The sequence below is a fragment of the Ovis canadensis genome, chromosome 3 (genome assembly GCF_042477335.2).
Source record: "Ovis canadensis isolate MfBH-ARS-UI-01 breed Bighorn chromosome 3, ARS-UI_OviCan_v2, whole genome shotgun sequence".
Taxonomy (NCBI): Eukaryota; Metazoa; Chordata; class Mammalia; order Artiodactyla; family Bovidae; genus Ovis; species Ovis canadensis.
In genome coordinates this window covers 51,226,941-51,248,755 of record NC_091247.1, presented here as the reverse complement: position 1 = coordinate 51,248,755, position 21,815 = coordinate 51,226,941, and the positions used below count along the sequence as shown (strand labels likewise).

Genomic DNA, 21,815 nt, shown 5'->3' with positions numbered 1-21,815 from the left:
TGGGGAAGCTCTTTGAGAAGCAAGTGACACGCTTTGTATCATTTTTGTCTCTTGTGATAGTCACCAGGAACATCTTTAGGCCTTTCTAGAAAGAACTGATGGGGGCCTTAAGTACAGCTCTGACTATAGGGAAATGTCTGGGCACCTTAAAGTGAGTCATGAAGAAGCCAAGACTAGTTACCCTTGGCTCATTTACTTATAGGTTTATACAGGGGGTAGAGCAGGGAAAACAGGGGAATAATTTTGTTCTCAAACAGGGGATTCAAAAGACTCAGAAGGTATGCAATTTGTTGCTAATGCTCTGCGGCTTCTCCCTCTCTGCCCCCACCCCTCCTCCTCCTCCCTCTTATTCTCTTTCTTCCTCTGACGAGAATTATGATTGTGACTATGATTATCACAAAAGAGGATACAAGGATGTCATTTACCCACTCCAAAAATATTTATTCACTATTCTAGGCAAGATTCTCTAGAGCCTCAGGATTGTGAATAAGACAACACTCCTCTTACAGGAGCTTAAAAATTCCAGTGGAAGAGCAGACAATAACCACACAAAGAGACGCTGTAATTTCAGAGGATGGCAGGTGCTATAACAGAAATTAATAACTGAGATGACTAATAACAATATTTGTCGTTGTTGTTCGATCACTAAGTCATGTCTGACTCTTTGTGACCCCATGGACATAGCCCACCAGACTCCTCTGTCCATGGGATTTTCCAGGCAAGAATACTGGAGTGGGTTGCCATTTGCTTCTCCATGGGATCTTCTCAACCCAGGGATTGAACCTTCATCTCCTGCATTGGCAGGCGAGTTCTTTACCACTCATCCACCAGAGAAGCTCAAGAATAACCTAATCTCCTGAAATTTGAAAGAAGGGCCATATACACAAAGCTGGAGGAAGAACTTTCCAGGGGGTGGTATGTACAAAGTTGCCAAAGCAGCAAAGTCTGGTGTCTCTGAAGTACAGGGAGGCACCACAGGCTTGAAACACTTAGTTCTTAGAGTGTAACAGTTTCCTAAAGTAATCAAGAGAAACTTTTCAGCATGGGCTCAAGGCAGCATTAAGCCCAAGCATGGAGGCCCAGGGAGCTTATCTTTGGAAGGTTTCCCATGTCTTTTGGAAACAAAGGAAAGGCTTATTATCCAGGCTTTTGGAGGTATACAGCCTGCTGCTCTCCTGACAGTTGTGTAAGATCTTCCTTGAAATACCCAAAAGGCTCTCCCAAGAAGATCAATTGATGGATTGTGCTGTCCGGGCTGTCTGAACTGGGACAGCCAAATCTGATGACTCGGCAGGCAACTCTGTCAACAATCTTTGCTCGTTGACTGAGTCAGAGACAGCCCCTTCCTGTCTCATGATGTTACTTGGTCTTCCTCATCATATTGATTGACCTTGTAAGATGCAGAACCAACTTTCAAGGGCTCAGTGAAGGGGCATGTTTGATAAGGAGAAAAGCTAGCTAGAATTCTAAGCATGGGACTTAATTTTGCTGTTAACACAGATTTTCATTTTCACTTCCTGTTCATTTTAGATTTTCTATTCTTCCTGACACCATGAGGAGCTCCTTATAGAAATCCACTGTAGATAAGGTGACTGACATCTATGCAGGGAGACTGCTGCAACAGACAACCTGCTCCTACTCCAGAAGGGCTTCCCAGGAGGCACAATGGTAGAGAACCCACCTGCCAATGCAGGAGATGCGGGTTCAATCCCTGGGTTCGGAAGATCCCTTGGAGAAAGAAATGGCAACTCACTCCAGTATTCTTGTCTGGGAGATCCCATGGACAGGTGAGCCTAGCACGCTATATACTACAGGGTCACAAAGAATCAGACATGAGTTGGCAATAAAACAACTCCAGAGTTTATCAGCAGCACCACTCTAGACACTCTCAATGACCATGTCTCTTTCTTCATTATCTGAGGCTGGTGACAAGTAGGAATCTCCTGTCTGAGCCCTTCAAATAAGCTGTTTCTCCACCACACAACCCCTAGTTCTGCCTTCTAAGGCTGCCCAGTCCACTCTCTTGTTCCATGATCACACTTGCACTATTCTCTTTAAATTCTTCAAAGATGATTTATAACAAGTGTCTAATGATTGCAAATCTTCACCCTTGTAGTTCTGATCTTACTGGTTGCTTTTGCCAACTGTCAATCATAGCAGCACGTTTCATTTTGTTTTCATTGATTCTGGAACGCCAATTTCTGTTCCTTGTAACTTTATCTGTGAAAATTCTTTGAGGGCTGTGTTTAAAGTGTATTCCTCTAGACAGAGTTGGTATTTGCTTCTGCAAGGTACCTGACAACTCACCACCTAGAATGACTTGAAATTTTGAGAAAGTAATAGAGGTTCTGATCTCAAAACTGAGTGATTTTGCAATTGGGGTTAGAAATTCTTGGCGGCAGAGGAGGGGTTCTTCTTTCCTTCTCCGAAAAAGCCAAGACAGCATATATTTCTATTGTTTCTCTCTACTGGAAAGTTTTATTTTATTAGCCCATCCCCTCAAAGTGTCACCATCTGAGAACCCAGGCTTTACGCTAAGGTTCCTAATCTGCCTGGCCATCCAGCTGGGTCACAGACTCTGCCTACTGTTCTTAACATTTTGTGCCATTGAGAACTCAAGTCTAGGCCATGAGGAATCTGCAAACCTATCCCCAGTCTATTGTATTCTTGTCAATTCTTACCTCTGAGTAACTCCTTTATATTCTTGTGAGTTTATCCATGCATTAAAAAGACTTTTAAGAAATTATACCACCAGGCACACAGGTGTAAAAGGAAGAAAGGGAAGGGGCTGGAGGAGAGAGAGGGATCCTGATTGCTCAGAACTGCTCTTCCTCCACAGTGAAGTCACCAGTAAGCTCCTGGAGTTGTTATGACCTCTGTTGCTCAGACTTAACTCATTATAGAACTAAGACTGGAAACCTCATTTTGATGGCAAGGCTATTGTTTAAACTCTGCTAAACTATCCACAGTAGAGAACAAAGGAATGTTTCCTGTAAGAAGTACTATTCCTGGCAAGGAGATTGTATGTGAGACTGCACAGAGAATTGACCTTAATGATTCAAGTAAAACAGAGGTAGTCAGACCCATCTGTCCTAGGATCCTGTGAGCCATTTAAGTGTATGTATGAGCTAATGACACATAATAGCAAATATATATGGCATACTGTACATTTTGAAGGGTTTAAGTTCCCTACCATGACAACTGCCTCATACCATGAGTCCTTTAAAACCAAGGAGACCCACCATGTCCCCACAGTGTGGATATTACCTGCAACTGTGCCCCCACAGCCACAGTGAGACTGTGCCCAGGTCACCCTAGTGTCAATCAGCAACCTGCCAGTCTGGCTCTCCTCCTGAGGCCTCTTGGAACACTATCATGCTCTATGGGATGCCTGAATCCAGCACAATATCTCTTTCACTCTCACCTGCATTATTTCCTTCTAAGGAATATGTTACCAACAAGGCTGGACATTCTCCCACCACCTGTGCCTGAGTGAGTGCCGGCCAGCATGACCCCCAAAATATTTCCTTGGCTTTCTGAGATCCCATTCCAGCAAAGGAACACGATAAAATATATGAAGAAGGACTCAAAAAAAGAATAAAAAATTGCAAGGCACAGTACTAGTCCCAGTGTACCTCTAGGAGTCACACTGAAAACTGCTCGGAAACAGGCAAATAGGATTGCAAATGCCATAAGTCAAAGACAGAAGCCTCATAAGCTATCCAGATGACTCCCCATCCCAAGCGTATTTCACTGGAAGAATAAGTTCAAAGGATAGTTTTAGACCTAAGAGAAAGGGCTGGTAAACTAGATTTACTCTTTCAATGTCTGAGCAAGAACCTTTAACTGAAAAGGAATTTTAAAACTGTCTCTTCATGGAAGCAGATTTTACATGAAAAGCAGAATAGCACAGATGAATTTCAACCTCAAAGTTAATAAAGATGTGGGCACTGAACATATTTAAAGGCAGAAAGAAGAAAAGAAAGTGAAAATGACAGTCGCTCAGTCATGTCTGACTCTTTCTGGCCTGAATTCTCCAGGCCAGAATACTGGAGGGGGTGGCCAGTCCCTTCTCCAGGGGATCCGCCCAACCCTGGGATCAAACCCAGGTCTCCCACATTGCAGGTGGATTCTTTACCAGCTAAGCCACAAGAGATGCCCAGAAAGAAGAAAGAGGGGGAGAAAAGAAAAGTTTCAAATAAGGAAAAGGCAAGGAAAACCTTCTCACTGAAAATACCAAATTTGGGATATCAGGACTCTTTCCCTTGAATGAAGATATTAGTCTTATTAAGATAATTCTTAATATGAACAAGAATAAGAATAAGATAATTCTTAAAACGGAGGGCCAGTATGGGGCAAATGAACAACTTTAGGTCATATATGACCCACAGATGTTCTTTAAACATTACTTTCTACTCTATTTTTAAGCCAAACCTTTCAGTAGAAAAATTCAGAGTCAGCCAAATTGACTCTTGCATTTCATCCTCTCTCTTACATGATTTCATAAGGGAGAGAAATGAGAAGGCCTAGATAATACTGGAAACAAATTTTACATTTAATCAGCAATTACTCTTATTCTTACGTAATAACAACTATTCCATCTTTCTCCTAGATTTCTATTCAGGAGAAATCCAACATTATAACAATTTCTATGATAGAATTATCTTTCTATGATGTTTCTTTCAGAAGCTTTTAGTGCCTTCTCTGGATCTGGGTCAAATCTAACTAAGGAACTTGCCCAATAGTTGTCCTACACATTACCAACTTACAGAAATTCTGATAAATAAAAATCAAATCTATAGAGAAAATCAAGTACAGAAAAACACTCCTAGACAATTTTAAACCTCAGAGGCATTTAAATTTTCTTTAGCTATAAAATGCTAATTACACAGAATTTTCAAGGAACCCCTTCAGCACAAGAACCGAGAAGCCATGTTCTCCTTGTCTTCTCACTCTGCTCCTCAGTCACGCTTGGGATCTCAATCACTCGTCTCTACTGCCAGCCCCAGAAGCCTTGCCTGCTTACCTTTTCCAGCATTCTTCTGTAAAAACACTCTCAAAATGAATTGCTTCTAAATGAATTATTGCATATTTATATAATAAAATGCTATGCAGTCAGTCAACAGAAGGTTTGAGAACGTTTATTGTTATGGTAATGGAGTCATAATATATTAAGGTAAAGAAAATAAATTACAAATCACCATTCACAAAGAGTCCATTTTTAAAACTCCAGGCAAAACATATGTATGTCTCTGTATGTATAAATATATCACTCATTTAAGTTTTAAAACATTGGAAAGACATGTACAAAATTATCAATGATGATTATCTTTAAAGGGTGAGATTGTGAATATATTTTTGTATTCCATCTTTTTTTATTTTTCAATGAACATATATTTCTTTTGCACTATTAAAAGGCAGTGTAAAGCCCACTCTTTTCAGAGCTCCCCAGGCCCTGGGTATCACTCTACATGTTCCTCGGGTTCTGCTGTATGCTGAAGCCTTGGTGGGGTATGGATCCCAGAAGTTGGTTGGAAATGACAATTTTGAGGTCTGATGTCAGACCTCAACCCTTCACAAATAAGTTCCATCTGGAACTCCCTTTACCTTAAATGACATTCTATAGCAAAAGCTATGACAATGACCTTACTTAAGGCACTTAAAGTAAGTATATATGGCCACATGCATTTTTAATATGTGTATTACATTAATAGTTTACACACTGTCCCCAGGGATTCACTTAGGTGGTTCAAGAAGTTTGAAGAAAGTTAACTCAAATGCTTTGTAAAAATATATAACTTTAATTATTCATAAAAATAAAATAAAAAATTACTTGCCACATTTTAATACTGATGCTACCAGAAAGTCATTCCTTTATGCCACCTGAGTCTCTGCTAGCATTATGCAAAAAAACTTGAATTGTAATATTGTTTGAGAAAATTGTAGCTGTGGATTATAATAATGATGAATAATCTAGAGCAACACACAGTGTTTGTGTCTGTGCAATTGAACCAGACCGTTCAGCATCACAAGGCACAAGGTCTAGACATAGCTACTTACCACATTTCCTCACCAAAGCTGAAGAGTGTACAAGGAAGTACTGCATTACCACATCTCCATACAGTTCTGCATTCATTTTTTAGCACTTAAAATAAGCATTATCTCTTTTACATTTATAATAATGTGAATCATATTTGGATAGTTTGGTGATACAACTTGGAAATGAAATGTTTCTATTGAACTCCTTTTTCAAATTTAATCAGTCCTAGCAGAGTATCCAGACATTACAAAGTGAGCTGTTTACAAAGTTTGCTATATCTGAGGAAATCAGAATTTTCTGTGTAACTAAAACAAGACAAGATATCAAAACTGAAGAGATCATATTAGGGTGGCTATACAACTGCAGCAGCCATTCACACTGCCCAACGTCCATTCTAAGGCCATAAATAGAATCTGAGCACTTCGCTACCTCTTGGAACAAGCCACCATCCTGAATGACTCAAGTGCTCCTCATCTGTCCTCCTGCTTTGTTACTCTTTGAACTCCTATGGCCTGTCCTCAACTCTAATTCAAGGCATTTTCTGCCCAATATGCTCCAAAGGCCTCCCATTCCATTCAAATAAAAGCCAAATTCTGAATAATGGTTTGCAAGGCGCTTCAGAGTCTGACACCTTGTCCCCTGGAAGACTCCATCTCCTGCTACCCCTCACTGACTTAGAACAGCCACACAAGCCTCCTCAGGAAGGTTCCTCAAGAGCCTGGCATGAAGGAGCATGCCCCAGGACCGCTGCTACCAGCCCCCATTCCCACATTGAACCACTGGTGACCCAGGCCTCTAAGGGAGACCAACACTAACAGGCCCAGAAGCAACTTCTTGTGGGTACAGCTGGACACTGTCATGCTTTACAACCAGACAGATCTATAACTGAAGATAGATTCAAGTGCCCCTGGGGCCCAGTCCAGTGAAAGTGACCAAATCACGCCTGTCTATCAAAGGCACAAGCTCTCTTCATCTCTACCCCATTGGTATCAAGTGTGAATGTGGGTCCTAGATTTTTGGACCGTTTCATTGTAGAAGGCAAACAGAAAGTCCTGATTTTTAATGGAATCTCCCACAATTAAAATTTTGGCAATTCAAAAATTTGAAAAAATAAGAGCAAAAAAAAATAAAAAAGAGTTTGGCGCTTTCCCGCATAAGTTCAAAGAGGACTAGACCTTGCTGCTCCTACCAACTCAAGTGCAGTCTGCTCCTTCATCTCTGGAAGATATTTAACCATGTTTCATCTTCTTAGTGAACTTTTTCCAGGTCATCCTTACAACTACACTCCATGCTGCTGCTTCCTAGGTTTTATTTCCATGTTTCACTAATTACCATCTAAGATAACCCTTGCTCAAATGACTGACTGATTGATGGTCTGTCTCCCCCACCTAGAGTGTAAACTCCATGAAAGCTGAGAATTGTGTCTACTTTTTTCCCTTCTAGAACCCCAGAATCCTAGAACAGTGTCTGGTACAAAGTACCAGGCACACAGCACATATTCATTAAATAAATAGAGTACTCTAAATTCAAATCCATCACAAAATTCTTAATAAAATACCCTCTTTAATTGTTTCCTATCATGGGACCACTTCTTAGATTTTTTTTATGAAAGGGAGTTCTATTGCCACCAAAAAAAGCTGCATAAAATTATAAGTTCCAGATGCAAAATTATATATTCATTATAATTTGAATCTATTTATAGTACTTAGCATAATACTGCAACAACCACCCTGATGGCAATAATCCAAAGGTCACACATCCTTCTGAACAAGAGTCTCTCTCGACCCATTAGTTTCCACATACGCACAATAATGTTGTTCTATTTAAAGGGATACTATTTTTAAGACTCTTCTTGGGATTACAGCATAAAATTAATTAAAAAATAATTAAGGCCACCAAGGGCTTTCTCAAAACCATTCCAACAGACTGTTCTAACATTGTCTCACTCCGTGATCATAAACTTTGCCACAGGCATCTGTACTTCCAGCCCTTCTTCTTCTTTTTCAAAGCACTGTTTCTTTCACAGGCATGATTTTCTTATATCTTCAGATCACACACATTCATTAACTTGCATATACCTTTAGGAAACATTTAACAAACAGCTGATACCCTTTTGCTCTCAGTGTGTCCACGTGGCTAAGCATGGCTCACGCCCCATGCGGATGACTTCCTCCTAATCATCTAGTGCACAGCTCTTGTCTTCAGTGTTCATCTCCCTCCATTTCATACCACTTGGCATGTATGTGATTTATTTTAGAACACTTTCACCTTGATGAGTTAAACTTTCATCAAGAACTGACCAGGAGATTTTCAAAATCCAGAAGTGGCAGTTCTGTCTATAGCCATACCACCCTGAATATGTCGAATTTCATCAGAAGTGTCAGTTATGCCAGTTTTAAAATCTCTTCTCAACATAATTATTTCTCCATCCTAATGATATTGCCTAGCATGTTAAGATGAAAATCTGCAGTGATAATATGATAATATGCTCATTTCCAGAGCTAACAAAATTGCAAAAGAGATATAACAGCATAGTCACAACTGACTAATTTTTTGGTTGCCATTAACTACAGCAGACTTTTTAGCTAAGCCATATAGATATGTAGTGGTTTTATATTAATATATGCTATATCAAAAGAAATAGCCATTGATATTGTGGCAGTACAAATGAGTGCACTAGACATGGATTAGGAAGCTGGTCTAGATACAGCCAATTTTACTTTGAAATCACCAAAGAAGTGTGAAGGCAAAGTAAATTTTATGCACTTTATATAAAAGTCAATAGTAGGTGTTTTATTTCAGCCTTTGATCCTGGTGGTTTAAAGTGAATAGAATTTGCACACTTTAAAATTTAAGCACTATATCCACCTATGTATTATCTATAACTGTATCAAAGTAGAAATCAAATTTTCAATGAAAATACAAAACATTCCTTCATCACAAGGTTGTGAACAGAAAAACAAGCACCTGGAGTCAATAAAACACAAAAAAGTCCATCAACTCTGCTGAACTATGTGAGTTTATACTAAAAGAAAAGAAAAAAAAATCTTCTACTTGACAGGATTCTAGACAACAAACTGAAAATTACATGTCACATCTTGATCAATTCTTCTTTAATCACATTCTGTGATTAAAAGAGCACAGAAACATACTTCTTGTTCTGATATATTTATATTGAGATCTTAACCATCACTCTTGATCTCTGCAGTTTCTACTTCCGTCTCTGGCAGTAATTCTCCATTGCTAGAAATACCAGCATGCCTTCATATAAAATCAAATTTCACATATAAATCATTAGCCTGTTGCCATTCTGTTAAAAACAAACAGAATCCCAAATTTTATAAGCCCTCTTTTTTTTGTTATTCAAGATTCTCACAGGATGGGAGACACTGATCAGCATTTCTAGCTGTACTCTACATAGCACCCGTAGCCTAAAATCCCAAAAGTGTTGGCCATCCTGATCCAAAAGAGGAGTCCTCATAAGCAGCTGGGTACCACGTGAGTCATCCACATCTTATTCTTTGTGTGCTGAAAATGGGCAAGTCTTGAATATCAAAGAATTTGAAGGTGTATGGAAAGGAAAAAGATTTGGGTTTTCATAGGGCATTTGGCACCTTTTTGTTTTTTAGATCAAAGTTCTCCAGAGGGTCTGGCAGAAGTAGCTCTGTGCCTGTCATCATTGACTCCTGGCTTGACTCAGGGGCCTACGTGTTGGTTAGGGATGGGAGTGGTAAGGAGGGAAGGAACATGGGTTGGCTGCCCTGTCTCAGTCTTGCCTGGGGTTGTTCCAACAGGACCCAGGGTGAGTTTCAACAGATGGGAGCAGATTTTCAGACTCCCCATTCTCTACCTGACAACTACACAGGCCATTCCTTCAACATGTAATGGCAAGGCCTCACTACATTTTCCGACTTTATGCTGAATTCTTCCCAACCCAGGAGTCCAGAACATGAGGAATGCAGACCATTCACAGTTACAAGCCCTGGGCATCAACAACATCACCTCTGCTGAATACATAATTCAGAGCTTTTCAAAACAAAGAATATGATTTTATCTCATTTGTCTAGTTTACCGGTCTACAGGAACTACCACATTTTATACCTGTAGGAGAGAACAGCTGTTGTCGCTGCTGCCATGTGACTAGGTTTTACTAAAATCCACTTGAAAACTTGAAGACTCATTCTCATAACAATTTCTAAATGCACAGTGAATCAATAAAGTTCCCCCAAATTCTATTACAGTTAGAAGTTTCCACCTTAACCAACTCAGTCCAAACACTGAGAACCTGTATTTTCTAATGCCTCTTAGGAGTGAAGATTAGCCATCCATAGCTGCTCTTGATTTTGACATTACTCTGCAAAGGACTTCAGTATATCCTCAGGTATTTCCAACCACCATCTACTTTTACCAACAGAAGACTTTCCTCAATCAAAGGCAAACCACTAAAACGACCCAGAAATCACTCAAGTAAATAGCCAAAGTATTCCTCTGAAACCTCTTCCACCAATCTCGTTCCTTCTGCCAACACATTCTGAGAAATCAAGGCAGAGCTCTCCCAAAGCGGCTCTTGGATTTCACCCGACCGACTCTCTCAGGGCATCTCCTGTCCTGGAGCCACCTGATCGCGCACCAGGATCTTCCGCAGCCGTTGGCGGCGCGGGCCCGAGAGCCTGGGACTTACGTTGTTCATGTACTCGCTGAGCAGGTCCTGGAGCGCTTGGCGCACCGCGTTGCACTCGGCTACGATCCGCTCGCGCCGGTCGTCGCGGGTGCACGAAGAGTCGGCCATGAGCGCTGCGCCGCTAATGATGCTCTCCAGGCGCTCCTCCAGGGACGGGCGGAACCGGGCCTCGCTGAACGTCATGGGGTCCAGGATAATCTTGTTCTGAAAGGAGCGCAGTGCCAAAGAAATCAGCAGAGAAGAGGCGGCTACCTTTGTACCCTGATCTCGAAAACAGAAATTTCTGAGACCAGGATTAGACTCTCCCTGGAGAATAAACCAGCTACTTATATAAAGGCTAAAGTGGCCTTGACACAGTCTCAACTTTCTGTAAGATACTTTGTCCTGAATCTAATCTGCAAGGAGAAAATGCCAGGTTTTGTTTTAGCGTATGTTCTTGGGAAAGGCTGTATCAATGGAAGGGTTTTCTAAAGAGACTGTGACACTTGACTTTTTTTTTTTTTTTTTTGGTAGGCATCTAGAAATACACGTTTCAGTGTACCACATCGGGAAGCTATGAGAAGATTTTAAAGCCCTAGACTAGAACATACAACTTGAGGATCCTTTAGTGGTGACTTGTGTACCCACTGTGTCCCCTCATTAGAAGCAAAGGGTCCCATGGCAGGGTGCTATTTGAAACCTGAGTAAATAGCATCCAACAGGCATATACATTACAAGTTACAATACCTCCCACTAGGAACTAATACTTGGCCACCTGATGCAAAGAACTGACTCATTGGAAAAGACCCTGATGCTGGGAAAGATTGAAGGCAGGAGGAGAAGGGGGCCTCAGAGGATGAGATGGTTGGATGGCATCACAGACTCGATGGACATGAGTTTGAGCAAGCTTCCGGAGTCACTGATGGACAAGGAAGCCTGGTGTGCTACAGTCCACAGGGCCACAAAGAGTTGGACATGACTGAACAACTAAACTGAATTGAGGAACCAATGTGTTGTATAAAAACTAGATTTCTAGAAAAGGATTCATAATGTGTGTGCATGTATCTGTGTATGATTGAGATGCACAGAAATATGCATCCAGAATTCAATAGCTATATCAGCCTGTGTGAAGATCTGAGAATCATCAGGTCTATGAGAATGGAAGGTAGTGAATGGTATACTAGCAAAATGAACAGAATAAGAGCTGATCTAAGAAGGCCCAATTAATCCCAACTTACAAAGGTTTACAGAAAGACAAGAATCAAAGAGAAGACTGAAACTATGGTCAGATAGAAAAAGCAGAATCTGAAGAACAGTAATTCCAGCAAGTCAAGGGAGCAGAAACACTGATGAAGTGTGTGGTAACCAACTGCAGGAAACAAGAGAGACAGCACTGACTTTGTCCAGTGGTTGGTTTCTACTGGGAACCCCTTTTCTGCTCTGAACAAGGAAGACATTCCAGCAACATTAATCAAAGTGCAGTGACCTGCTGCAGGAAATGGTTTGCTCATCTTCACTGGAGGCACACACTCAGACATCCAAGGACCACCATGGTGGTGATGGAGTAAATGGTCTTCCAACTCTAGGATCCTTTGGAAGGACTGCCTTGCCATCCTTTGATGTCATATATACATATATCTAAGAAAACACAATTTATCATATCTACAAATATCATAAAGAAAGCAAATGAGAGTAGGTAGTTATATCATTGCCCACCTGCCACCTGCTGAGTACATAGTATGTGCCTACTAGATTGCTTAGTGCTAAAAAGAGGGTGAAGATAATAACAATAAAAAAAACTTGGGTAGAATTTTTTCCTAATAGGATATAAAATAGCTACTTAGTTATTACAAAATAGACTCAGGTATGCACTCTGGGAAAGCCTGTCCTAACTCTTCAAAACATCCTAAGGTATTTGAGGAGGGGGGCACTTCCCTGGTGGCTCAGCCAGTAAAGAATCTGCCTGCAATGCAGGACACCTGGGTTCGATTCCTGGATCAGGAAGATCCCCTGAAGTAGGGAGTGGCAACCCACTCCAGTATTCTTGCCTGGAGAATTCCATGGATAGAGAAGTCTGGCAGGCTACAGTCCATGGGGTCCCAAAGAGTTGGATATGACTGAGCAACTAAGCACGCATGTATGCACATGCTCAAATGATCCACGGCTCTGATTCTCTGATTCCTGTTAAAATGCAAAACTCCATAACAGGGAGATCCTTTGAGCACAAAAGTATGACATCCTGAGGAATGAATGAAGCAAGTGGTGACTTAGAAGGAAGCACTCACTAAATACAGACAAGTCTGATGTCCACTGGAATCGTGGATTTCCTAGGAAATTACTCACTGGTCAGAGTTCTCTCTTTACTGTAGAGGACGAACTGGAGATATGCTATTCTGTGATAGGTTTTGGCATACAGACTACCTTCACATTTGCATTTTCTCAGGCTTTAGAAAAAGGATAATCTTTACTTAACTCAGAGTAGTGTTACTCAAACCCTGTCCCTTGTGCCCAAGTAGCCTCCCAAACAGTGTCAAAAAATCACATGCAAGCCTCAGTACAGTGGATGGCTTTGCAGCTAGAGGTGTCCTGCCCCATTTGCCATCTGTTGTAGAGCTGTTGTCTGTAAGGACTCTTCCCAATGGGATCCATATGTGTTCTCTCTCCCTTTCTACTGCTTTTCAGATGATGCATTTATAATTTTTTTTTTTACCATGTAACATGCATTAAGTACTGATACTCTAATTAAAGAAATAACTAATCAAAACATAATTAGGCTATTATCCTTTATAAGGATTACTGATTTTTAAGTACTCTTTTATAGAAATTTCTATTAACGTAATACAGTGAAAAGCATTTGTTCTGCTTTGAGGTTTCAGGAGACTCTTAAGAGTTATACATCAGCTTGAGGATAGATTTTTACTAAATTTTTGGACTAAAAATAAAAAGAAATGCCAACTTGATAGAAATATACTGAGGTAAATCTGAACTCAATAAAGGCAACTGTAAAAGTTTCTCTGCAGAACAAGGAAAATGTACTATTGCCATTATACTATTACTTCTTAAAGTATTTTCCATGGAATCTGAGCCTAGAGATGTAATGTTTTGATGAAAAATTAAGTTTTCCTGGCCAGATATTTTTTGGAAATACTGCATGGCCCAAGATACATTAACACATGAAATGCTTTGGGGAATTCTGCATTAAAGAAGTCAGTTTGCTGCGGCATTCCTCAAACCTATTTGAGCCTAGAGGGGGTGCCCTTTTAAAATACATGCATTATCTATGAGAACCTAAGGAACACACATTGGGGATCTTAGCAAGAGAAAATTTACAGCGGCAGTGGAATGAGCTCCAAACCTCCATGGCCCGGGGCTGTCATGAAAGTAAATGCACTGAAACATTGAGCTTGAAAAACTCTGCATAAAAGTTACACTATTCATCATATTTCTAATGGAATTATTCATTACTTATAGATCACAGGGGAAAGGCTTTTAAAAAATCTCCCTGGAGAAGAAACAATAAATTTACAGTATTTCTATCTATACCCATGGTGGAGATGGGGAGCACCATGGTGGATATGAAAAGCTAGAGGGGAGAGGCCTCTGAGGGGAAAGAAAAGGCCTAAAGGGCAGTACACATGTGCGTGTGCATCTGTGTGCACGCGTGTGGGGGGGAGAGGGGTTGGCTGTGTATGTCTATCTATGAGGGCTGGGTTCAGGTTGTGTGAAATGGGTATGGGATAAACTGGGGGCAGAAGGTATGGGTTGTTGGTGTGTGTGTGTGTGTGTGTGTGTGTGTGCATGTGTTTATTTTCAGAGAACTGGAGAGCTCTCAAACAGGCTTTAAAAAAAGAAGAACCAGATGAAGTCAGGGGCTTAAGGACAAGAGGATAAGACCATCTCCTGTTGCTAAAGTGATAGGAAAAAACAAACTCCTAGAGCTGGATCCTGAGCAAGAAATTCAGAGAATGAAAGGCTAAGATGAATGAAGCAGGAGTGCTGCTTCTGAATTATTTGGGAATGACTTTAAAAAGAAACACTTAGGCAAGTTCTCTTTGCTAGCACATTTGAGGGTCATTTCAAATCAGTATATACATCTTATTTCCTAGCATCGGCTCAGCGGGTCTTCGCCTCTCTATGCGGCTGCCCTCTACTGGCCAGAAGGCGCTCAGCAGCAGCAGCACCCAGGATCAAACCCAGCTCCCTGGTCACTGAGGGAACATTTCACGGGCAAGCACCAAACAGAGAAATAGCAAGGCCAAGGCTTCCCAGCTCTCCCTTTATGACAAACGTGCTTCCACAAGAGGATTTTATGCTGTTTCCAAGTGTACAGGCTTATTTTTTTTAGTCCACTGAGATTTTACATTTTAAATATCTAAGTCCCTTGTTTGCATTCCTAAAACTCATTTAATCTTTTTATCCTTTTGATATTTTAGTTCATCTTATATTGTCATCTTAGATCATTTTAAAATTTTGGGACTGCATTTTTTTTACTTTGTCTTTTTCTTTTTAAAAAACATAAGGCTTACTTTAATTTCTTTTTATCTTATCTATTTTCAGACCCTTTATAATAACTGAACTGCATATCTTACATAATATTTTGTGCTTTGTGATTTTTACTTATTTTTATTAACATCTTTACTTTAAAAATCACTGTTTTCATTCTGACAGTTTATAGAGTGGTAACTGGGAAACATGACCACAAACACAGAAACCACGATATTTCACTCCCAAGAAAAGGGGGCTAGGATCCTCTTCTACCATCAAGTTGGTGCTGTAATAGTCTCTCTCATCCTACATAACTGATTTCCCATGTTTTTTCCAGTGTTGAACTGTATAAAAGTTTTAACTTGAAATAATTCAGGGAACCATATATTTTGAAACTACTTCCCAGAATAATACATTCACCTGTACTCAACCCACATACAGCTGTTACAAGAGCACTGTTTTTAAGTCACCCCTATCATCCATTCTCTTTACAAGGAGTCACATGATCTAAAATTTCAGGAATATACCCAGATGCTGAATTATACCTGCTGCAAGCTCTGACACCATAGGGTGTAGCAGAGAGACCTCTGTCAAAGCAAGAAGCTGAATGCATTTCAAATGGTTTGATAGGTCCACAATTCTGCACCCATGATATTACTACCTCTATCTTATTAAAGAGGAAGATGGGGACAGATATATTTCTCCCCGGACATCCAGCTAGGAAACAAAGACACCTGGCTTTGAGCACAGGGCTTTAGACTTTAAGTTTAGTGTTCCTTCTACTGTTTCAGACTGCCCATATTCAGTTAAATTGAGTCTAACAAATCATAATTATAAAAGTATATTTCTTGATGCTTGGGGCTGGTGCACTGGGATGGCCCGGAGGGATGGTGTCGGCGGGGAGGTGGGAGGGGAGTTCGGGATTGGGAACATGTGTACACCCGTGGCGGATTCATGCTGCTGTGTGGCAAAACCAATACAATATTGTAAAGTAAAATAATAATAATAATAATAAATTTAAAAATAAATAAAAAATAAAAATAATTTTTAAAAAGCTAAATGAGAAAAATAAATAAAATAAGTTCTCTGAAACAAAATATAATGGTATAAGTATCATCCATCATACTATCTTCTTTTATGGCATTTGGGTTAACTTGCCCTTCCCATGGATAGTTGAAAGTATAGCCATTAATTCAAGAAACAGGTGCCAAGTTACTTTGGCCCAGATCAAAAAATCCTTTATTTCAAGAGGTTCACTGTCTAGTCAAACATTAAAAAACAAAAACATGTTGAACCAGTTGTAATTTGAAAAATATACCTATAATGTTAAAGAATGACTGAGTGATGGGAATCTGCACAGTTCGGAGGTGGGAGGTAGACACAGAGATCTTCCTGGAGGTTACTCCTTAGCTGAGACATAAAGAGTGACAAGCAGTTGACCAAGCACAATTAGGGGCAAAAGAGGCAATGTAGACAGAATAGGAAGTGGGAACAAATGCACAGAATACAAAGTGTACCACAGTATACCAAGTGTATTAGAAGCAATTTACTGAAGCTGAAGTGTTAAGTCTGAAATCACAGGTGTGGTGTGCCATGAAGGGGCCCTAAGCAAGCAACTCTCTTTTAAGAGAAACTTTTGCGTAAACATAGTTAACTGACCATATCCACCTGCTGCAACTATAGATCCACCAGTTTCACAAGGAGTCACATTTGACCCCACCAGCCCCTGTCAATCCCGAGCCATCTCCTGTCCAGTGGGGACTTCTTGGGCAGGCAACCTCTGCTCCCGCTCTAGCCTCCTTACTAGCCCGGATGAGACCAGCTCAAAACTGTGCCAAGGCTCTTCCTATACTGTCCTCTCTTTCCTGCTAATTTCACAGGTAGTTGACCTGCATAGCAGTTAAAAAGCTCTCTTGGCCTATTTCTGCTGGTTCTCTTCCACCTAATCCTCCACAGACAATTGCTTTATTACACGTCTAATCACATCGGTTTGGGGATTTGCTTCTCCAAGGACCTGAAAGGACAAAAAAGGAGACAAAGTTGGTGAAGAGAGCAACAGCCAGATCTGAGGAGCCTTCTCTGCTGTGTTAGGATGCTTTCCCTCTGTAAATGCCCCTTCAGACACTGGAGAATCATCAAGAGCCTGAAACATAAGAGTGACATAATCCTGTTTGGTTTTAGAACGTTTTCCCCAGCAGTCAGGGAAGTCAGCTTTGGCAGAAAGAGAAGGCAGGGAGCAATTATCAAGCCTTCAGAATCCAGAAGAAAGATGGGCTGAGTACAAGATTGTGTTTGTATAAAAAAGATTAAGAGCATTATATTGGGACACATTGAGAATGTGAATCTGCAAAATTTGGAGATATATTGGCTATAAGAATGCAGAAGGAGTCAAGGATAAAACCTAAATTTCTGGCATGAGTAACATCAAAATGCACATATCAACCAGTTCTACCCTGGGTGTCAGCATCCTATTTTGTAAGTAAAGTTTTATTAGAACAGTCAGGCCCATTCATTTACATACTGTCTATGGCTATTTTCACATTGCACCGGAACAGTTTAGAAGTTAGGACAGAAACTGTATGGCTCACAAAGTTTGGGATATTTCCTGTTGACTCTTTAAGAAAACATTTGCTGATTTCAAACAACTGTGATAGGTAACAGATAAAGAAGAGCAGGTCTAGAGTGCCTATGATTTATTTAAGTAGAAAAGTCTGGTGGAAAGTTGATTGTAAGTACTGATATATGAAAATGGGCCAGCTATAAATGGAGTAGCATTAGAATAAAGGCTGGAGTGGAAGCCATGAGAATGGATATCCTATCTCAAGGAGATGGAACAGAATGAGAAAATCAGTGACTCCTAGACAGACTGGGAAAACCTCAATATATCACAGAAAAAAAGTCCACAAATGACATGATAAAGAATGGTCAGAGAGATCTGATCAGACCTAGGAGATTTTATGGCCATAGTTTACAAGGATACTAGGGAATTTTATAAAAAGGGTAAATAAGCTCAAGACTGAAAATGTTCAGTGAAACTAAGAGGTAAGAAGTTACCAGTGGCAAATTTTTTGCTTACATGTGTATATCTGTGTGAATGCAATATTTATTTATAAATATTTTAATCCAAAAGCCACATCAGGCTCAATGGAAAGTAGTAGAAGCAATTTATTTAACTAAATAAATTGGAGATGAAAAAAAATTTTCAAATTCATAAAAGAATTTCAAATTCATAAAAATATTTAATGTTTTCTAGAAGGTTCTAAAAACAACTAGAAAATAGAAAAAACTAAATGGTATAAACTTAGGAAGGAGTAGATAAAACTGCATATGTCTGACTGCAGATGTTATAACGAACTGCTCACTTAGAACAAATGGGAACCGACCAAAAATTTATTGCAAATTAAAATTTTAAAAATTCATGAAAGCATGTACATTTATGTGTAAAGTCAACTGCCTCTATACATACAAGAACTATCCAATTGAGAAGAGCAAATTTATAAGGACAAGAATTACAAAACAACATACACAGAAAAACACACTTAGATGTCAACTAGATACAATAAGAAATGTGCTGAAGAAAGGTGAATGGTGTAGGCAGAGGGCACCGGGCAGAGGTAGAACTGGGACACACACCCTCTAGCTCTGGAGTCAAGTTCAATGGAATGGCCATTTCTGCATCTTAGACACTAAAGTAGTATCTAGTAGTAGTGTAATGTAGCACATGATTCTTTCTACTTTAAGAAGGTATGGAAAACAGTGAATAATGATCAGAGATCAGAACTCACAAGATGCTTTTTGTTGTTGTTGTTCAGCTGCTCAGTCATGTCCAACTCTTTGCAAGCCCATGGACTACAGCATGCTAGGCTTCCCTTCCATCACCATCTCCCGGAGTTTGCTCAAACTCATGTTCACTGAGTTGGTGATGCCATCCAACCGTCTCATTCTCTGTCATCCCCTTCTCCTCCTGCCTTCAATCTTTCCAGCATCAGGGTCTTTTCTAATGAGTTGCCTCTTTGCATCAAGTGGCCAAAGTATTGGAACGTCAGCTTCAGCATCTGCTACTTTGTTGCTGTTTAGTCGCTAGGTGGTGTCCGCCTCTTTTGCAATCCCATGGAATGTACTGCACCAGGCCTTTGTCCATGGGGTTTCCCAGGCAAGAATATTGGAGTGCTTTCCCATTTTCTTCTCCAAGGGATCTTCCCAACCCAGGGATTGAATCCGAGACTCTCACATTGGCAGGTGGATCCTTCACACTAAACCCCCTGGGAAGCCCACAAAGGTACTTTAATCTACTTTTATTTTGTTATCTATCTCCAACTGCACAGCAGGCATTATAACATACTTTTTCTACCAAGAAGGTAAACAAATATTTCTTAGTCTTTCCTGAGCTATGAATTAACAACCATCTTAAAGCTGAGTTCTTTGCTGCTGCTGCTGCTGCTGCTAAGTCACTTCAGTCGTGTCTGACTCTGTGCGACCCCATAGATAGCAGCCCACCAGGCTCCCCTGTCCCCGGGATTCTCCAGGCAAGAACACTGGAGTGGGTTGCCATTTCCTTCTCCAATGCGTGAAAGTGAAAAGTGAAAGTGAAGTCGCTCAGTTGTGTCCAACCCTCAGCGACCCCATGGACTGCAGCCTTCCAGGATCCTCCGTCCATGGGATTTTCCAGGCAAGAGTACTGGAGTAGGGTGCCATTGCCTTCTCTGGAGTTCTTATCTAATGGCATTCAAAGCAGCAACTGAGCATGACTGGTGTAGGTGGTAAGATCAGGAACATAAAAGTAATATATTTAATTACAGTTATGTCAGTAGAAAAGCTCCAGCACACACGTAACCATAATGGAGTGGTTTTATACCCACAGATTACATTCCCAAGGTTTCTAATGCACAGCTGATGAAAGACGAGGCCTGGCGTGTTGCAATTCATGGGGTTATAGAGTCAGACACGACTGAGCGACTGAACTGAACTGAACTGAGGAAAGTAAAGGCTTTTTTTTTTTTTTTCCTTTACTAGCCAAGAAATTACTTGCTAAAGACTGGGAGAAAAATCTTATTTATTATCTTTAGATCTTCCTGGCTTTCACTCTTAATTAAACTCCTTAGAGAAGCACTTAGTCATCTCAAATGCATACAGAATTTTCAAAATGCCAGAAAAGACAACAACAACAACAAAAATGATTTAATCAATTGGTTTCCTAGCTCTAATCTTATAAACATGCAAAGGCCCAATGCTAGTGGTATGAGTAAGTTCTGTGTTTCTTTGTTATTGTGACAACCTAGTAAGATAAACGTGCCCTGAGTTTTTACTACCTACATAGTTCAAGGTAGCAACTAACGAAAAATAATAAATTGTGCTGTTCTACCTCATAAACACCAGACCTTCACCACCTACTGTCCAACATAACTGTTTCAAATCAAACAAGCAGAAGAAAGAATAAATATCAACATGCCCTTCTGAAACCATTCACTTTCATTTTTTAAAGATGTTGGAAAAAAAGTCTCACAAAGGAAGGGAACATTAGTCAAAGTCATTCTTCTAAAGGAATATGTCATTCTGGCCTGGAGTAATTAAAGCAATGCAAATCAGAAAACTTAAATGACAACGAATGTTTAAGGGAGGGAATATTTCTCCTTTAAATATTCTGAGACTTTTCCTGGAATTGGCAACAGTGTACATGTCTTAACCTCCCCCCCCCTTTTTTTTTTTGCACTTTTATCATCACTTCATCCTATTCACCTCTGTGCATTTAAACTGTGCACTTTGTCTTGTCTTGGGGTATAACCGGGTGGGTTTTTTGGTTTCATTGATAAAATAGCCTTTCCTTCCTTCCTTCTTTTTCTCAAGTACGAAGTTCAGGAGTTTTTCTGTTTCTTGATGCATGAAGAAGTACAAAGCCCTGTGGTCTGGAGTGAAGGGTTCTGTAGCCTGGGTGAAACATGAAAATGACTGAGCCTTCCCAGAAAAATGGAAGCTTTGGTTCAGTTCAGAGCTTTCTGTGGCCTTGGCCTGTCAAAGTCATCCAGGTCATAGAAGTCACAGAGAATTTCGGAGTTGTCAATATTTGTTTAAGGCATTTAATTTTATTCACTGTATTATTTTGCTGCTGAAATAATTCCAAACAAAGCAAACAAATGAACAGGTCCCAGCAGTATCTATCAACCAGTCATTTACTAGATGGTAAGACAGCATCACCACTCAATGTACATGAATCTGAGCAAACCCCAGGAGACAGTGAAGTACAGGGAAGACGGGCGTGCTGCTGTCCATGGGATCACAAAGAGTTGACTATGACTTTGCTACTGAAAAACAACCAAGTATTATTTTTAAAATGTCTATCATGTGTGCTCAGTCCTTTCGGACTCTTTGCGACCCTGTGGACTGTAGCCCACCAAGCTCTTCTGTCCATGGAATTCTCCAGGCAAGAATATTGGAGTTGGTTGCCATTTCCTCCTCCAGGGGAATTTTCCCGACCCAGGGATTTAATTGGCATCTCATGTGTTTCCTGCATTGGCAGGCGAATTCTTTTACCACTAAGCCACCTGGGAAGCCCAAAATGTCAGTTGTCAGTTTAAAATCTAATAATCCTTCAGGCAGTCTCTTCTAGTCTCCCATTACAGTGTCTATAGACAG

General features: G+C 40.3%; 1 protein-coding gene across 1 annotated transcript in view; it reads right to left on the bottom strand.

Moving 5' to 3' along the window:
• The window catches only part of CTNNA2 (catenin alpha 2), a 1,386,686-nt gene that overhangs the window by 856,833 nt on the left and 508,038 nt on the right, over positions 1-21,815 (bottom strand). Inside the window, exon 7 of the mRNA XM_069583081.1 lies at positions 10,722-10,925. Within this exon, the coding sequence (XP_069439182.1) occupies positions 10,722-10,925 (204 nt within the window). The remainder of the gene's footprint in view (positions 1-10,721; positions 10,926-21,815) is intronic.